Below are 16,842 nucleotides of genomic sequence, written 5' to 3' on the forward strand. Positions count from 1 at the left end.
GGGCGGGGCGCGGGTCCGCAGACAGCAAGACTCAGTGCCCGGCTCCGCCCGGCAGGCGGACCGCCGAGCGGGGGCGGGGCCGCCCCAGGGGGCGCGGGAGCAGGTGGCCCAGCGCCCCGAGGAGCCCTAGGGCCCTGGAGCTGCGGCGCTCGGCACGTCGATCCGGGATCGGTAGCAGCTCTGGTAGCACCATGACTCGGGCAGCTGAGGCCCTGCCAGCTGGCCGAGCAGCGGTTCTAGGGGACCCGGCGGGAGACGCGGCGTCAAGGCGCAGTAGCGGCTAGGGCGGGCTCGACGCCAGGCGCCTCCCGGGTCCCCCGCCTTCGAGACCCAACTCCAGCCCGGGAACAAGTAGAGCTGGCGACTGGAAGCCGGGTTGCAGGACCACTGGCCCGCCATGCCGGCGGTCAAGAAGGAGCTCCCGGGCCGCGAAGACCTGGCCCTGGCTCTGGCCACTTTCCATCCGACCCTGGCGGCGCTGCCACTGCCGCCGCTGCCCGGCTACCTGGCGCCACTGCCTGCCGTGGCCGCGCTGCCTCCGGCAGCCTCGCTACCCGCCGCGACCGCTGGCTACGAGGCTCTCTTGGCTCCGCCGCTCCGCGCCTCGCGCGCCTACCTGAGCCTGCATGAGGCCGCCCCACACCTCCACATGCCCCGGGACCCTCTGGCCCTCGAGCGCTTCTCGGCCACGGCGGCCGCAGCACCGGATTTCCAGCCGCTGCTGGACAACGGCGAGCCGTGCATCGAGGTGGAGTGCGGCGCCAACCGCGCGCTGCTGTACGTGCGCAAACTCTGCCAGGGCAGCAAGGGTCCGTCCATCCGCCACCGCGGCGAGTGGCTCACACCCAACGAGTTCCAGTTTGTCAGCGGCCGCGAGACGGCCAAGGACTGGAAGCGCAGCATTCGCCACAAAGGTGCGCCCGCGGTGGGGGCACAGGCCGCTTCCGTCCCTCCCCTCCGCTCCCCGAGGACCTGTGGGTCCGGACCCCACTCCTTCCGCCATCTGGGAAAGTCCATCACCGCCCAGAGAGGGCGCTGTGACTCCGGGGCTGCAGCAGGGACGCTACTCCCCCCCCCACCCCGCCCGCCCCCGCTCCCCTCCGCAGTACGGTCGCCTAGGTGGACCCAGGCAGAGCGCCCTCAGCCTCCGCGGTTCGCTCAGCCCCACCCTCGGCTGCCTGCGGCGCACTAGCTAGCCGCTCCTTCTGCTCCGAAGGTCTTTGCGGGATTCCTGGGCCTCACGGCGCGGGGGAAGTTTACGGGAACTCGGGAGAGCCGGGGGGAGGCGGGCTGGGCAGGACATTTCCCTCACCCCGACGCCCGGACGCGGAGCCTAGGGCTCTGGCGCGAGGGGAGCGGCACACGTGCGCCCAGGGCGCGGGTGCGCGCTGCTGGAGAGCAGGGCGAGACGTCGGGGTGGCGCAGGCAGGTGGGGGCCGCGGGGCCGCGCGTCAGGGCGGGGGCGCGCGCGGAGCAGCAGCGGCGGCGGAGCTGCGAGCAGCCTGTTGGGCTCCTGCAGGAGTCTGACTCCAAGGGCGCGACGGGCGGGCGCCTGACCCGGCAAGCAGAGAAACGCGGTGAGAGGGGGTGGGAGACGTTAGAAAGTTAGGGACCCGGTGGCGTTCGACTTTGGGGTTCGCGGCTTTTTAGTGGCTGCCCTCTTCCCGCTCTAGGGTCAGGCGCAGCCCCAGGTCCTGGCTGCGCCGCTCACTGGCCCCGGGGCTCGACCTTTCTCAGCCCTTATTATGGGGGTTCTCGCGGACGGGTTTGGAGAGGGTGGAGCGCGAGAAAATGGGGGCGGGGGGAGGGGGATGGAGGGGGCCGCCCTTGGTCTGGGGAGGGCGCTCGCCGGGATCCTGTTTCTGAGCTCAGCAAACGCTTACGGGGTCCGCGATGGTGGGCTGGGCGGCGGGTTCGCCAATTGGACTGAGGTGGGCGTTCGCGCTCGTGAGGGGAGGGGTCCGGCCCCGCTGCCGACTGCGGCCCGGAAGTGTGCCCGAGTGCGGCCAGTCCCCTCACCGGTCCTGCCTCGGCTCTCCTCGCAGGGAAAAGTCTGAAGACGCTTATGTCCAAGGGGATTCTGCAGGTGCACCCTCCGATCTGCGACTGTCCGGGCTGTCGAATATCCTCCCCGGTGGTGAGACGTGGGAGAAAGTTGGGGCTTCCGGGTCTTTTCTCTCCCCTGTGGAGCGTGTGCGTATTTTGTAGGGTCTAGAACCCTAACGTCAACTCTGCCAGTGTGCAGGAGGGAGCCCCAGGGGCAAATAGGGGCGATTTTGCTGTAGGTGGGGATCCTGCGGCAGCTGGAGCCCCCGCCCCTTTGGATCGGGCCTATCCTGAAGCTTCTCCTTGGGGGCCTCGGAGCTGCTTCTCCTGAAGTCCTCCAAACAACCCAGGGTGTGAAGGTTCCTCCCTGGAGGGTGTTTTCCACTGGCCTGGGGGGCACCATGTCATCTGGTCCAGCTTGGAGGAGGGGCCGGTCCTAGGGCAGTGCTCATTCTGGGCGTGGCAGTGACAGTTGGCCCCAATGTGTGTTCTGGGGTGCTTATAAGCTTGGACGTGAGTGACGTGCCTCTTTGGGGTCCACACGGCTGGGTCCTGCAGGGCAAGACCCTGGATGATCAGGACCAGGACCGTCTGGGGGCAGCTTCTGTGCCGAGTGGGTCCTTGGTATCCAGAGGACAGGTTGGTTGGAGGCTGCTGTGGCCCAAGCCCTGTGTAGACGACACCCACAGAGCCCCTCGTGGCCCAGGAGAGCGGGAGCCACAGGCACTGTGCCCTCCGCAGCGCACGGCCTCCTGGCAGCGGTGGACCATCGATCTGAACGGGAAATTGCATCTTGAGAAGAACCAGTTTTGAGCCCCCGGGGGAGCCGCTTGGAGCCAGGCTGTGAGCTGGTGGGCGGTGCTGTTCTGAGGGCCCCACTGGCAGCAGCCCTCCCCCTGCCCCCGCAGGAAGGGGTGGGCCTCAGGGTGCCCGGGAGGACCCAGGGCCCCTAGTCTTCACCTTTGGCTTGTTTTCTTTGGAGCAGGAGTAGGGCGGGGAAGGGGATGTCCTGGGTTCCTCTTGGGCCCTGGCAGCAGGTAACCTAGGCAAGCTGGGAAGCCACAGACACACCTGTGAAGGTAGCCTGGAAGTCAGATGCAGCCGTTGGGCAGGGGAGGGGGACTCAGCTATGTGCCCGCTGCACGCAATGTCTGACGTGAACGCCTCACCATGGGCCTGCCCGGACCCGGGAGCTCCTGACGAAGTGAGTGCATGGGCAGCCCGCCCTGCCCTCGGCCACTGGGCCTGCCTGGGGCAGACCCACCTCTGCACCCTCTCAAGCAGCTGGTGCCAAGGACGAGTCCTCCGGGTGCCCTCCAGGCTGGCCTGGAGTTTGTTTTCGGGCTCAAGGACGGGGTCACAGTCCAGCCTGCCTGGGGCTCCCTGACTTACACAAGCGATGGCCCAGACCTGGGCCTGCCTCCCCGAGCCTGGTCCTTCCCAGGCCTGGCCCCTCACCCTGTCCTTAGGAAGGAGCTCCATGGAACCTCTTGTCTTCCCAGCCCCCCTCTTTCCACACAGAGCCTGCCTTCCCCCACCCCCACGGCCAGGCCCTCAGGTGTGGGTACGCCGCACAGGCACAGGCCGTCCAGGGGCAGAGTGTGGGTGTGCGTGTGGCACGAGGGTCACACAGCCACGCAAATGGCCACACTCGCTGCCTGAGGAGCTCGTCTACAGGCGGACGCTCAGCCCCCGGTTTTCAAACCTGTGCTGCTGAGCAGGGGTGAGGTCTCCAGTGTGCATGGGAGGCATGGCTGTCCCTGTCCTTGGCCCTGGTTTCCCTTCTGAGCACCCCTACAGGATCCTCATCCCAAGCAGCCATCGTAGCCGCCGCCACTCCCCTCTCCTCCTCCCCCCTGTCCCACAGATGAGATGCAGAGGGCAGTGTGTGCCTTTTCTTAAATGGGTTTAATTCGAGCAGAACAGCAGGAGAGGCTGTTCTGGTGCTTGGCCTATAGCAGGCTGGAGAAGGGCAGAGCTGAGTAGGACTTCCCAGCACCGTGCCCTCCAGACAGGCAGGGGCTGTTCCAAATGAGGTGGCCACCCCTGCCGCCCCCGTCCAGGCTCTGCTGTGGGAGCGCAGCCGTGGGCTGAGGCCAGCAGGCCTTCCTCTTGCAGGCTGCCTGCAGGCTGCACCCCCGCACGCCCAGCCGTGACTGCAGCAGGGAGAGGCCTGGAGGATGTCCTGGGGAGACTCGAGGGCAGGAATGGAGGAGACGCAGGAGGCTCTGTGTCTGGAGGTGACAGTGGCCTGGGTCTGATGAGAACCCTCGCGCCGTAGGGCAGGACTGTGGGGGCTGCAGAGCTGGCCTTTAGGTCCAGGGCGGGGCGAGGCCCCTCCTTGACACTGCTCCTCAAGCTCCAGGGGGTGGTGGGGATTCGTCGTCCTGGCGACAGTGGAGAGGGTCCGACAGAGGCCTGGGGACTGAAAAGATGAGAATCAGATCATCCAAGGCCCCAGCCACCTCCCTGACCCAGTAACCTGTTATTAAATAAGAAAAGGCTCCCTATGCACCAGACAGCGAGCACTAGCTTCTCTCCTTCCCTCCGGGGCCGCGGGACCTGAACATGCCACGGTGGGCAGGAAACGGGCCTGCGAGTGTGGCGAGCTCTGAGCAGGCACGGGTCCGTGCGGAGTGCCCTGTGTGCCTGCTCTCCCGGCTCTGGTGCCGGCAGCTCGGCGCCCAGGAACGTGGCCTCCACACCACGAGCACAGAGGTGGGGGAGGTAGGTCCATGGGGAAGCTGGGTCTCTCAGGGCTCCCAGGCTCAAGGCTCTGGGCTGCTCACGGTTCCTGACCAGGTGATCGGTGAGCCCCGGGCCCCAGGCTGCAGACCCCCTGGGACCTGGGTCTCAGCTGGGGGTTCACAGAGTCCGAGTCGGGCTGCCAGGTGGACAGGCGAGTGAGGAGCTGGGGAAGCGGGGTCTGCCTCCAGGTGGCCACCACACACTCAGGCTGACAGCCCTGGATGGCTGGGCTGGAGTGTGGAGTCTGGACAAGGCCTTGTCTCTCTGCCCTTTTCCTCTGGTCAGTTGTGGCTTCTGCCGACCCCGGAGGCAGGAGGCCCCTCTGCGCCTGGCAAGGGCGGTGGGGAGCATGGGCTGGTGACTGGGTCTCCTTGGTCTCAGCGAGGCTACTGTTGCCAGGTCTGGCCTGGGGTGCAAACCACGCAGAGGGCTGAGGCCCTAACTTCCTCTCTTCCCACTCTGCCCAGAACCGGGGGCGGCTGGCAGACAAGAGGACAGTTGCCCTGCCCCCTGCTCGGGTCCTGAAGAAAGAACTGACCCCCAGCTTCTTGGCCAGCGATGGCGACAGCGACGGGAGTGGACCGGCCTGTGGGCCGTGGCCAGGCTTGAAGCAGGAGGACGGCCCACACGTCCGTATCATGAAGAGAAGGTACTTCCGCTGAGGACCTGGGTGCGGTGGGCACGCGGGCGCGGGTGCGGGCGGGACCTCAGGGTGGGTCTCCAGGCAGCGGAAGGCCAGCGCAGGCTTGGAGGGGAGTCCTTTGCCCGAGTTTAGCCTGTTGTGCCTCAGCTGAAGCAAAGCCTGGAGTCCTGGGGACACACCAGCCCCTCCATTGCACAGTGAGCCCCCCTTGCCCCCACTTGGGGACGAAGAGCTGGGACTGGATTAGCATTACTGGGGCGCGGCAACCCCTGTGGTGGTTCCTGCCACGACCAGAGGGAGGGGTCCTGGAGAGGGGGGGGCGGAGCTGCTGGGTGTGAGGGAGGAAGGAAGAGGGCTGGGCCCGGGGCTGGGAGGACAGCCGCCAGGGAGACTCAGGCGCGGGTGGGGGGCGAAGGTGAGGCCTGGGGAGCTGGGCCGACCCCCCTGCAGCAGCCCCCAGACACTCGTGCCCACGTGCCTTGGCAGGTGACGGCTCTGCTAGGGGCTCCCTGTCGCGTTGCAGGCTGAGGTGCCTTTCCTGACCTCCCACCGCTCTCCCCACCCCCGTCAGAGAACTTCCTCTGGCCACTCGTCTCGGTGTCTGTGCGTCCATCCGTCTGTCCATCCAGCACATGTGACGCACTCCCAGAATTTCGAGGCCTTTACCATTTTCCAGGCTCTCCTACCCCAGTAGCCCCCAGCTCCCACTGCCTGGCCCAGAGCCACTCCCGCCGAGGAGAAGCAGCCCAAGGCCCTCGGGTCCTCGCAGGGGCCCCACCATGGTGGGCATGTGGGTACCAGGCAGAGCCCTTTCCTTGCCTGACCTCTTGTCCTGCCACCCTGCCTGCCTCAGCTGTGCAGTGGTCACTTTTGGGAGGCCAGTTGGCAACAGCTAGGACCCCGAGGCCCCCATGCCTGGGCTGACACCCCAGCCGTGGGTCCTGGTGGCAGTCACGAAGCTCACTTCTTGGCCTGGTCCCAGCCCAGCTGGGGCAGCTCTAACCACCAGGAATTCGGGGTCGGTCACGAGTGGCCTGCAGAGGAAGCAGCAGCCCCCGCTGCTACACAACGGAAAGGGCCCCTCTGGGCCCAGGTCAGAGACATGGTGGCCTCAGCTCTGTGCTTGGTGAGGTCAGGAGCTGGCTGCCGCCCCAAGGGCCTGTCCTGGTAGCAGCCGCCAGCGGTTGAACTGGTACCAGATGGCGCTGGAGACAGGTCTGAGCCTGCCCTGTTCCTCTGGGGCTGGTGCTCCGGGGCAGATGGGGGGCACGACGCACAGGTGCCCCGCTGTCCAGATGCTGGGTGCCGAGGCCAAGCTGACTCTCTGCCCCTCCCCTCGCAGAGTCCACACCCACTGGGACGTGAACATCTCCTTCCGAGAGACGTCCTGCAGGTGGGTCAGCACCTGGACTGGGCTTCCCCCACATGTGTGCGTCTGCTGCTAAACCCCCAGGCCTCCCGCCCTTCCTCCCCTCCTTTGTCTGTGGTCCGTCTGTCTGTCTGTCGAAACATGCCTGGGCCTTGGCAGCAGATCGGAGCGGGTGGGGGATGCTGGGCAGCCCTACCCTGGAGCCAGGGTGCGCTCCCCTCCCACATGGCACTGGCCGTGTGAGCCCATCCGCCCGAAGAAGAGGCCACAACCTCCCTCTCCCATCCTCCCAGAGGCTCCCAGAGGCCCCCGAGGTGGTGAGGGTGGTGCTGTGCAAGTGGGGTCTTGAAGGATGCATAAGAGTTCTCCAGGGACAGGGGTCTGTAAAGACACTGAGAAGTGAGGGAAGGACAGGTGGGAGGGCGGCCTGCAAGTCTGGCGCGAGTGGATGCTGAAGAGCTTTGGGTGCCGGGTCTCTTGGGCCTCGTCCCCCCCAGGCGGTGGGGAGCCACCCAAAGCTCTTGAGCCGCAGAGTGACCAGGTGCACGTTTTGAAAAGGCCCTCTGGAAGCCCCGCCCAGCAGGTGGGAGTTTGCTGAGCCCACGGTGACTTAAGACTGTGGAAGCAGGGCGGAGAGAGAGAAAAGTGAGGGGACCTGAGAGGAGGTTGGGGACACTGGGGCGACCCAGGTTTCTGGCTCCAGAGGGGCAAGGGGTAGTCAGTCTGTGGGCAGAGCCCAGGCTGCAGCTTCTGGCCAGTGGGGGCCAGTCTTACCCCAGGCTTCTGGGGAGGCCGCAGGAAGGGCCAGTGGGCAGCGGGCATCCAGCACTGGCCTGGTCCCCAGGCTGAGCCCAGGTGGGAGCTGCCCTCACCCCCAGCCTGACTCTGCGGCAGGCGTGCTAGGGCCTCTGCCTCTGCCACGGTCCGGTCCTCGAGCCGGATTGCAACGAAAACGTCTTCAAACGTGCTTCCACCTCATGTCGAAGTGTCCGGCTCAGCTGATCACAGTTACAAATCGCCGTGGACATTGGTGACACTTTATGAGGCTTGTTCTTGGGACTCTCCAGGACAGCTTTGTCCGTGAAGCCTGTAGGGAACCCAGGCACCCTCCCTTCTAGTTCGAACTCTGCCTGCAGCCCCTCAGGAAGTGGGAGAGAGTGGGGGTATCGGGGCACAGTCCCTAGAAGCAGCTGGGATGATGTCCTGGATCTCTGCAGAGGATTCATGGGGGGGCGTGGCCAAGGGGGCCTTCCCATCTGCCCGCCCCCATGTAGCACCCGCTGCCTCACACTCCCCCCCGCCCCCAGCTCTGTTTCTGTCTCTCTGGCTCCTTTTGGCCCTGTCCCTCTGTCCTTCTGTCTCTAGGCTCCTGTCTGTCCTTCAGGCTCTGCCCATCTAACGGATCACACCACGATCACTTTCTCTTTGTCCATTTGCTGTCTGTCCCTTCACCCCTGTCCCTCTGTCCATCTGACCCCACAGTGGACCGGTCCGTGCATGGGGCAGCAGGCAGACGTGGCCCCTGCCCTGTGGGAGCCCCTGAGCTGGCCAGGAGATGGGAGAGGGCTAGACAGTGTGATGGTCGCTGAGGGGATGTGGCGGAGCCCAGGGCCCCTCCAGAAGGGTTGGGATCCGAGAGGCCCTTCTTCCTTCTTCCTCCAGCACACCCTCCCCACAGCCTTCCTCTCGAGCACGTTTTCACGGCTTTGAGAGAGAACCTCAGGCCCGGACGCCAGGCGCAGGGCTCGAGTGTTACCAGCCGGGCGTGTGTGCGGTTTCTTTGTGGTTCTTATGTGGCATCGTTTGTTCAGTGAGTGACCACAGCAGGTTTTCCAGGATGGGGACAGACTGTCTTGGGGCCTGTGGGACAAATCCCAAGGCAGAGAGTGGGGTGTCCTGGTTCCCACTAGGCATCCCCTCCAAGGGGCCACAGCACCCCTGGCCAGTGCATGGGAGAGCTGATGGCTGCTGTGGGGACAGGACCGACCAGGGCCCTGGCCTCACTTGCTCAGTCACCTCCTGCAGGAGCCCTGGAGACCCAGAAAGGGGTCCCTTCAAGGGCGCACTCCAGACAGCCATGGCCCTGCCTCTAGGCCCCAGCCCCGTCCCCCCACCCCTCCACCCCTGGTGCTGGGACAGCAGCTCACCCTCTGACTTCCCCCCAGAGTTGATGAGGATGAGAGACCAGGTGGATTGGCTGCTGGGTAGTCCCCTAAAGTCCCGCTCCCACTCCACCCACCCCCTGGCTGCATGGGGGGCACCTTCTCTCCCAGGGGGGCTGCCCCAACCCTGGTGTCTTTATTGCTGAGACTGATCTGCTTAGGGGCCAGCCCTGGATTAGCCTGCTCCAGCCGCCCAGGCCCGGGGGTGGGGGCTATTTAATGGGGTTTAGGGTTGGTTCCCAGGTCACTCCGTGGAGGTCCCGCTGCAGTGGCCCAGCCCCGAGGCTGCTGTCACAGGTGGGCCAGGGAGCGAGGGTGTTGGGGGGGCTGGTCCCCCCCTGCATCTCCTCTGTCCTGTCCTAACTTCCTGCTGCTTCAGGCTTCCTCTTGGAGGGGGCTGGGGCCCTTCTCTGCTGATGAATGAGTGGGGTGTCATCCTGGGGTCCCTCACTTCCTCTTCTCTCCAGGGTTCTGTGGTGCAGGGTGGAGCTGATATAGCAGGAACAGAAATGAGGGGACAAAAGAGTTAACTACATTTCTACTCCAAGTCCCCCACCTTCCCTCCCAGGCCTGGCAGCCAGAGCCTACTGAGGCCTCGAGGTGTGCGGGCTCCATCCAGTCCAGTCGAGCCTGTGGCGCGTCTGCGCGTCCACAGGGCTGCGGCCCCCGGGAGTGTGCATGTGCCCCTGTGTGTGGTGAATGTGCGTCTCCTTGGCTGCTGGACTTGGGTCTGACCCTTGGCTTCCTCATTTGAAGACAGTGGGGTCGGTGGCTGGTGGGGAGTTACAGGTGGAACAGCGCGAGCGACGTCCTCGAAGAGCAGCAGCCAGCACAGCCCACCTGCAGCCCTGTGTCGGCTCTGGGCTCCCTGGGGCCGGCGCACCGCCTGGTGGGTGCCAGGCTGCCCCCAGAGAGGGCAGACCCTCTGCTGTGCAGACCCCCCAGGAGCGGCCCTGGGGTCCGAGGGCAAGTCCCCTGCCCGGCAACACTTGGCAGGTGCCTGCTGCCCTGGTGGGACCTGCCCCAGGGACATTGCCACGTGGTGTCCCAAGCCACACTCAGGTGCTGTCCCCTGGTGCCACACTCACCTGCACTTAAGGCTCGGCCGGGCACTCCTCGTGCCCAGGGCCGGGTGCCTGGCCTCACGGGCTCTCGCCTTCCCTCTTTTGATTGCTGCAGCCAAGACGGCAACCTCCCCACCCTCATATCCAGCCTGCACCGCAGCAGCCACCTCGTTATGCCCGAGCACCAGAGCCACTGTGAATTCCAGGGAGGCGGCGTGGAGATAGGCCTGGGTAGTGCAGGTGAGGAGCCCAGGGGTGCTGGGGGCCAGGACAGGGTGGGGGCAGGGCTGCAGCAGCTGGGCCTGAGCACAGCCCACGCCGCGCCCTCCCAGTGTCTGCTCAGCGGCTCTGGACGGCGCCCCCAGCATCCTTGGCAGGCGGCCAGAGAGGCCAGCGGAGGAGGAGGCGGGAGGTGGCGAGGCCGGCTGTCCCCCGGGGCTCCATGTGATGGTAATTGTGTTAATCCCGGCCAGCCGGGCAGACAGGGGGCGGAGGCGGTGGCTCCACGGTGGCTGCTGCTGGGGTGGGCTTTCACTGGCCCCAGGCTGCTGTCACCCCTGCTCACAGGGGCAGCCACAGGATGGTTGGGGGTACACAGGCTCAGAAATGCACACCGGGGGACGACACGGAGCACCCCCCCACCTGGCAGAGCACAGGGGTCACCTCCGAGGGGCCACTTGAGGGCCCGGGCCCTCTTCGGAGGACATGGCTGCAGGGAGTGGGGACAGTCCAGCTTCAGCGGGGGCCTTGCTGCCCCAGGAGTCCTGGGCAGGAAGGCTGGGCAGGGGATGGACAGTACCCTGCACCCCCCAGGCACCCCGTTGGTGCCTCCAGGCCTGCCTGTGCCTGGGAAGGCCCTGTAGGTGGGGGTGGGGGCTGCTTCTGGAGCCCAGTTGGAGGCAGCTGAGCAGGCAGCTGATAAAATCTAATTGCCCCATCGATCGGGTGCAGCCCCGGGAGCCCCCTCAATGATTGAGATATTCGGAGCCAGCAGGCCCTCCCCCTGCTGCCTGCAGCCTGCTCCCAGCCGCAGGCTGTGCCTGGCCCTCCACACGGTGGCCCTGTCAGGGTGTCCTCGCGCTCACTTTGTGCTGAGGTCACACTTGAAGTGTCACCTGCACCCTGGGTCCAGGTTTCACCAGGGTCAGGACCTCTCCTCGGGGCTGTAGTCCCCGTTGGCCTCCCCGTTGCTCCTGTGGCCCTGGTGTGGGGCCATCGGCCTGTGCTCACCTGGACCTCCCCTGGGGTCGTGTGCTAGTCCTGCCCCACAGCCCCGGCCCCTGAGCAGGAGCAGCAAGGTGGGGAGGACTGAGGGCCCAGGTGGGTTCGGGCGGCGCCTTGTGACTGTGAGTCTGCTTCTGGCTGCCCAGCGAGTCCCTGTGTGGGGTGGCCCTCATCGAGGACTGGTCACCACAGGGTCCCTGGCAGGGCCTGGCTGCAGCCACTGTTCCGGGTTTCCCTGGGGGCCCCTCCCACACCCAGCAGAAAGGGGAAGGGGGTTCCCACAGTGGAAAATGGGACACGGGTCACCAGGAGGCGAGAGCCGTGGGTTATTTGCTAACCCTTAAAGGGTGTGTGCGGGGCGGGTGTGGACCCAGCCCAGACCCAGCAGGTCCCCGGGGCCTCCTGCACAGGACCCTGAGTCCACCAGGCCATCAGTGTCCACTTGGACTTTCTCAGGGCCTCATGCTGGTTGTGCCCCCATCCTGCCAGCCCCTGAGGTAGGGGTGGGGCAGGCCTGGGTGAGCCTCAGGCCCGTGGCAGCAAGGTGGCCGAGATCAATAAGTTATTAGCACCATTCTGTCAGCTGTAAAGTGGAGATTGATCGCGCTGCACTTCCCAGGCTGATAAAAATGACAGATTAAGGGAACAAGGAAAAGGAATTAGGCTTTGGAGCTGATGGCAGTGCCCCCTCGCCAAGGTGTGACGGTGGCCCTGGGTCACAGAGGGGGCAGCTCCTGCATCCCGACACTGGTGGGCCCAGGAGAGCAGGGCCACTGCCGAGCTGTTCAGCAGAGACCCCAGACCTGGGGCCCTGACCTGGCTTCGGGGGCCAGGGACTGGGATGGAGAGGGCTGGCTCAGGGATGCGGATGGGTGTGGGACCTGAGACAGGACTTAAAGGAGTGGTGGGGTGGGGTTGGCCACATGTGGGGGGGGCAGGGGTGCTAAGCACAGCGGGTGAGGCTTGCCCAGGGCATCCTCAGCAGCTCAGAGCCTGCTGGGCAGGTGGGCAAGCGTGTGACAGGCAAAGCCAGGGTGCTGGCTCAGGCCTTCCGGGGGCAGCAAGAGGTGTGGCCTGGGTGGAGGGCCTAGGGGACTGTATATGGCAGGTGCACCAGACCTCAGGGCCTTGAGGTGGCCTTTGAGGTGACTCTACCGTCCTCCAGGTGACCTGTTGGGCAAGAGGCTGGGCCGCTCCCCCCATATCAGCACTGACTGCCCCTTGGAGAAGAAGGCTCGAAGCAAGTCCCCTCAAGGTGGGAGCCTATGGGAGGGGGGAATAGGTCACGGGAGGGGGAGGGTATGACTCAGACCCTCTGCAGGGTGGGGTCAGCCCATCAGCCAGTTCTGAGAGGAGAGGAAGGGCCTGAGGAAGGTATCTGAGGAATACCCCTCCCCATGTGCCCCCTCAAAGCAGAGACTCTGTTGCTGCCCGAGCTGGGGCCCAGGATGGCCCCGGAGGATCACTACCGCCGGCTGGTGTCTGCGCTGAGTGAGGCCGGCACCTTCGAGGACCCGCAGCGTCTCTACCACCTGGGCCTCCCCAGCCACAGTATGTGTCCCCCACCAAGCGCCCACCCTCGTGAGCTGGGCTCCCCCTGAGAAGAAACCCTGGGGCCTGTGGCTGCTGACAGCAAGGCTGGGCTTGGGTACAGGTCCATCAGCCCCTCAGCCCCCACAGGCAAGTGACTCGACTCCTTGTAGGTGGGCAGTGACTCGACTCTCCTCCTCCTGCCCTAAGCAGACCTTCCACCAACAGACCCCCTGTGGCTCCACCCCTACCGTTTCCCACCCAGCAGGGCCACCCTCCCTGTCACCAGGTGCAGGTACTGTCATTTCACAGGTGAGGACACAGTCTCAGTGAGTCCAAGCGGAGTGGGGCTGATGCCCTGCACCTGGGACTGGGCCCTGCAGCCCCTCCCATGCCAGCTCCAGGGTACGACAGGGTCACGCACCTCCAAGGAGCCTGAGGGAGGTCCCAGAGGAGGGGGGCAGTCATTCCTAGATCAGCCAGAAGGCAGGGTGAGCAGTAGTTGGGATTTGGCCACCAAGACCCCACTGCTAGTGGGAAGCGCAGCTGGAGGCGAGGTCCCTGCCCCGTCCTGCTCCCCACCTGTGTATACCGCTCTGGTCATCTGCCTGTCCCACCTCTCCCAGAGGCTTGGAAGTCCCACTGCAGGGCCACACTCTGGCGCCCTGCCCAGCTGCACCCCGACCTCGCAGGCCCCAGCCCCCAGTCTGGGGGAGCTTGGCTTTTCTGGTTGGAGGTAGGTGAGGGGGAGCTGGGAGAGGGGCAGGATTTCCTCCCCTCCTCACACAAGGCACTGTCCCCCAGGGCAGTCAGGCACCGAGAGCCTGAATTATTCACCAAATGTTAATAATTTAAAAATCTTCCTTTTTAATTGCTTTCCCTGCCCTGCCTGGGGCCGGCTCTGCTGGCCTGCGCGGGGGAGGGGGCGCCGGCCGCCGGGGAGCAGCGCCGGGAGCTGGGCTGTCAATCATGGCCCCGCGCCGCCACCCCCGCTGCGGAGCCGACTGTAAATAACCTAGGCCGCCGGCGCGCGCGGGGGCGCGGGGGCCCCGCTGGGATCGATGCAGGCGGCCGCGCCGGCTGGGCTCTGCGGGCTGGCACCCGGCCCGGGCAGGACCCACCTCCGCTTTTCGGGTAATTAATTTATAAACAGGCGGCGGCGGGGGCCTGCACAAATGGGGGCCCGCGGGGGGACTCGGAGGCCCGGCCCTAAGCAGGCTGGCGGAGGCGAGGGGTATCAGAGGGCATCAGAGCACGGATGGAGTGTGCACCGCCTGCCACCTCGGAGGCGGTCGGCTGGGTAGCCTCCAACCTGGACTCTGGTCACACTGCCTGCCAGGAGCAAGCCTGGGGTCCTTGCCCAGCCCCCTCCCTTGGGGGCTCCGGTAGCTTTAGTCTCCACGCCTTTGGAGCTGTCGATATCAACCTTCATGCACCACCAGCTTCCCCTGTCTGCTGGGTTTCCCCTCCCTCCCACTGCATTTTGCTCACTAACATCCGGATATCCCTTTCAGATGCTCCCCTGCCCTCCCACCCCCGCAAGACAGTGGGTGCCCCCCACCCCAACCCCAGCGTCCTCTAGCTTGTCATCGTCCAATGATGTGTTCTCTGCCCTGCAGCCTTCTGTGTCTCTGTCCCAGTGCCCAACCAGCAGGGTCAGCGTGAGGGCGGCCTCTCGATGGTCCTGAGCTTCTTGGTGCCTTTGGCCAGTGCCCTGTGCTCTCCAGGGTGGGGAGAGTAAGAGCCCAGGGGGATGCCTGGCCTTGGGTCACTACTGTTGTCCCCTCTCCCCACCCCAGATCTCTTGAGGGTCCGGCAGGAGGTGGCTGCAGCAGCTGCGAGGAGCCCCAGTGGCCTGGAAGCCCACCTGCCCTCATCCACACCAGGTCAACGTCGGAAGCAGGGCCCCGCTCCAGCTGGCGCCGCGTCTTTCTCAGAGAGGTATTGGGGCGCCTTCCTCTCAGAGAGGTGCCCATATTCACCGTGCTTGCTTCTGGGGTGCAGAGACTCACCGCCTGGTTTCTGCAGGTCAGGCCCACCCTTGTCAGCCACTCTGACTTCACACTCCTGACTTCCACCCCAATGACAGCCCTGTGGGCACCAAGTGTGCCGGCCCTGGGCTGGCCCTGGGTCATGGCCTGCCGTGTAGAAGAGACCTGATTCTCCCTTTGAACTGGGCAGAGGCCCAGGAAAATAATCTTGGGGTAGACTGCCTGGAGGTGACCTCCCCTCCCGCTGGAGTGTAAAGGGCGAGGTTCCCTTTTCACTGAGCAGCTGTGGGACCTGCTGAATCCAGGTGCCCGGAGACAGCTGAGGGCTTTGCTTCCCCAACAGGGAGGTGAGTGTGCTTGATGCTCAGTAGGGGAGTCCATTGAGAGGGGGGCGTAGAGGGCGCAGAAGGCAGAAGAGGGGAGCGGCCAGAGCTCTGGAAACCGGAAGTCGGAGGCCCCTGCCCCCAGCAGCTCCCATTCAGACTCGGGAGTCTTCTGGCAGCGTAGACAGGCCTCCGGGGCCTGTCGCGGCCGGGAGACCCCAGGAGGGGGTGGAGCTGGTAGAATGGCCGAGGCCGAGGAGTGAGGGAGTTAGGGGGAGGAAGAGTTGCAGCGGCTCTCCGCCTCTGCTGCCGGCGGTCAGGGCACGCCCCCCGTCCCCCAACAACGCCACAACCCCCGCCCAGAGCACTGTCTGCGGCCGCCTCCCGGGTAGCAACTAATTGCGCCCCGCCCCCGGCCGCGCAGGGTCCGGGGTAGACGGGGAGGCGGGGGTCCCGGCGCACCCTGCAGTAATTACCGCTGCCGTCGCCGCCGCCCGCCGGGTCAGCGCCTCCTCGCCGCCGCCGAGATTAATTGGCGCCGCCAGCGGGGGGCCCCGGGGGGGGGGGGCTGGCGGGGGTAGTGCTCAAGCCGAAGCTGAACGAGGGGCGCTTCGACCGCCCGCGGGGCCGGCAATTAGCTGCGGCGGCCGGAGTGGGGGCCACGGGGTGGGGCTGGCGGTTCCAGGAATGGAGGGGGTGCGCGGCGCTCACCACCCTGCCGTCCACAGGGAACTGTCACAGCCGGCACCCTTGCTGTCGCCCCAGAATGCCCCGCACATCACCCTGGGCCCCCACCTCAGGCCTCCCTTTTTGGGGGTGCCCTCGGCTCTGTGCCAGACCCCAGGTGAGGAGTGGGCGGTGATCGAGCCCTTTGTGTCCTTGGGAAACTCGTGCACGGGACGGGGGCCACCCGGGTTTGCCTGTGGCAGACCCCCACGAATGTTCATGCAGGACCCACCCCTGCTAAGGCGAGGGGAGGGGCGCTTGGGTGGTGTTGGACCACTGGGCCACCTGGCTTCGTGGTCTTTCCCCTCCCCACCAGGTTTCGGCTTCCTGCCCCCTGCCCAGGCGGAGATGCTCGCCCGGCAGCAGGAGCTCCTGCGGAAGCAGAACCTGGCCCGGTAGGTGACAAAGCAACTGGAGGGGGAGGCTGCGGCACCGCCGAGCTGGCTGACCCTCTGTCCCGTGTGTGCCCGGTCCAGGCTGGAACTGTCGGCAGAGCTGCTGCGTCACAAGGAGCTGGAGAGCGCACCCCGGCCACAGCTGCTGGCGCCGGAGGCCGCGCTGCGCCCGCCCGATGGCGCCGAAGAGCCGCAGCGGCGCGGGGCCATGCTGGTGCTGAGACACAGCTCCACGCCGGCGCTGGCTCTGCCGCCACAGGGACCGCCAGGCCCCGGCCCCCCCACCCCGACCCGGGAGCCCGCCCGCCGAGCCCCTCGAAAGGGGGGCTCTAGCCCTGCCTCAGCCCGGTCCAGTGAGCCCAAGGAGACTGCCGGGTCTGGGCTCTGGGTACAAGATGGCTCTGAAGATGAGCCCCCCAAGGACTCAGACGGAGAGGATCCCGAGACGGTGGCCGTTGGCGGCCAGGGCCCCGCCCCAGCCCTGACTGGAGGGGCCAGCTCAGAGGGGAAGGGGCTTCTCTCAGGGTCCATGCTGCCCCCTCCACTGCCCCTGGGCTTGCCCTACGTCAGCCCCTACTTCCACACAGGTGGGCACCCCCCATGCTTCAGATCCCTCCATAG

General features: G+C 66.1%; 1 protein-coding gene across 4 annotated transcripts in view; it reads left to right on the forward strand.

The window, feature by feature from the left end:
* Positions 1-16,842, forward strand: part of SAMD11 (sterile alpha motif domain containing 11) — an 18,306-nt gene continuing 1,464 nt past the window's right edge. For 2 of the 4 annotated variants that reach the window (XM_053920148.1, XM_053920150.2), the window contains exons 1-11: positions 1-914; positions 2,046-2,137; positions 5,262-5,443; positions 6,780-6,830; positions 10,148-10,272; positions 12,422-12,511; positions 12,670-12,807; positions 14,586-14,727; positions 15,829-15,944; positions 16,143-16,221; positions 16,303-16,808. In XM_053920148.1, the coding sequence (XP_053776123.1) occupies positions 398-914; positions 2,046-2,137; positions 5,262-5,443; positions 6,780-6,830; positions 10,148-10,272; positions 12,422-12,511; positions 12,670-12,807; positions 14,586-14,727; positions 15,829-15,944; positions 16,143-16,221; positions 16,303-16,808 (2,038 nt within the window). In that variant the 5' untranslated portion in view covers positions 1-397. The remainder of the gene's footprint in view (positions 915-2,045; positions 2,138-5,261; positions 5,444-6,779; positions 6,831-10,147; positions 10,273-12,421; positions 12,512-12,669; positions 12,808-14,585; positions 14,728-15,828; positions 15,945-16,142; positions 16,222-16,302; positions 16,809-16,842) is intronic. The other 2 variants (XM_053920149.1, XM_053920151.2) reach the window with 2 other exon arrangements.

Source organism: Desmodus rotundus, chromosome 3 (genome assembly GCF_022682495.2).
Source record: "Desmodus rotundus isolate HL8 chromosome 3, HLdesRot8A.1, whole genome shotgun sequence".
Lineage (NCBI taxonomy): Eukaryota > Metazoa > Chordata > Mammalia > Chiroptera > Phyllostomidae > Desmodus > Desmodus rotundus.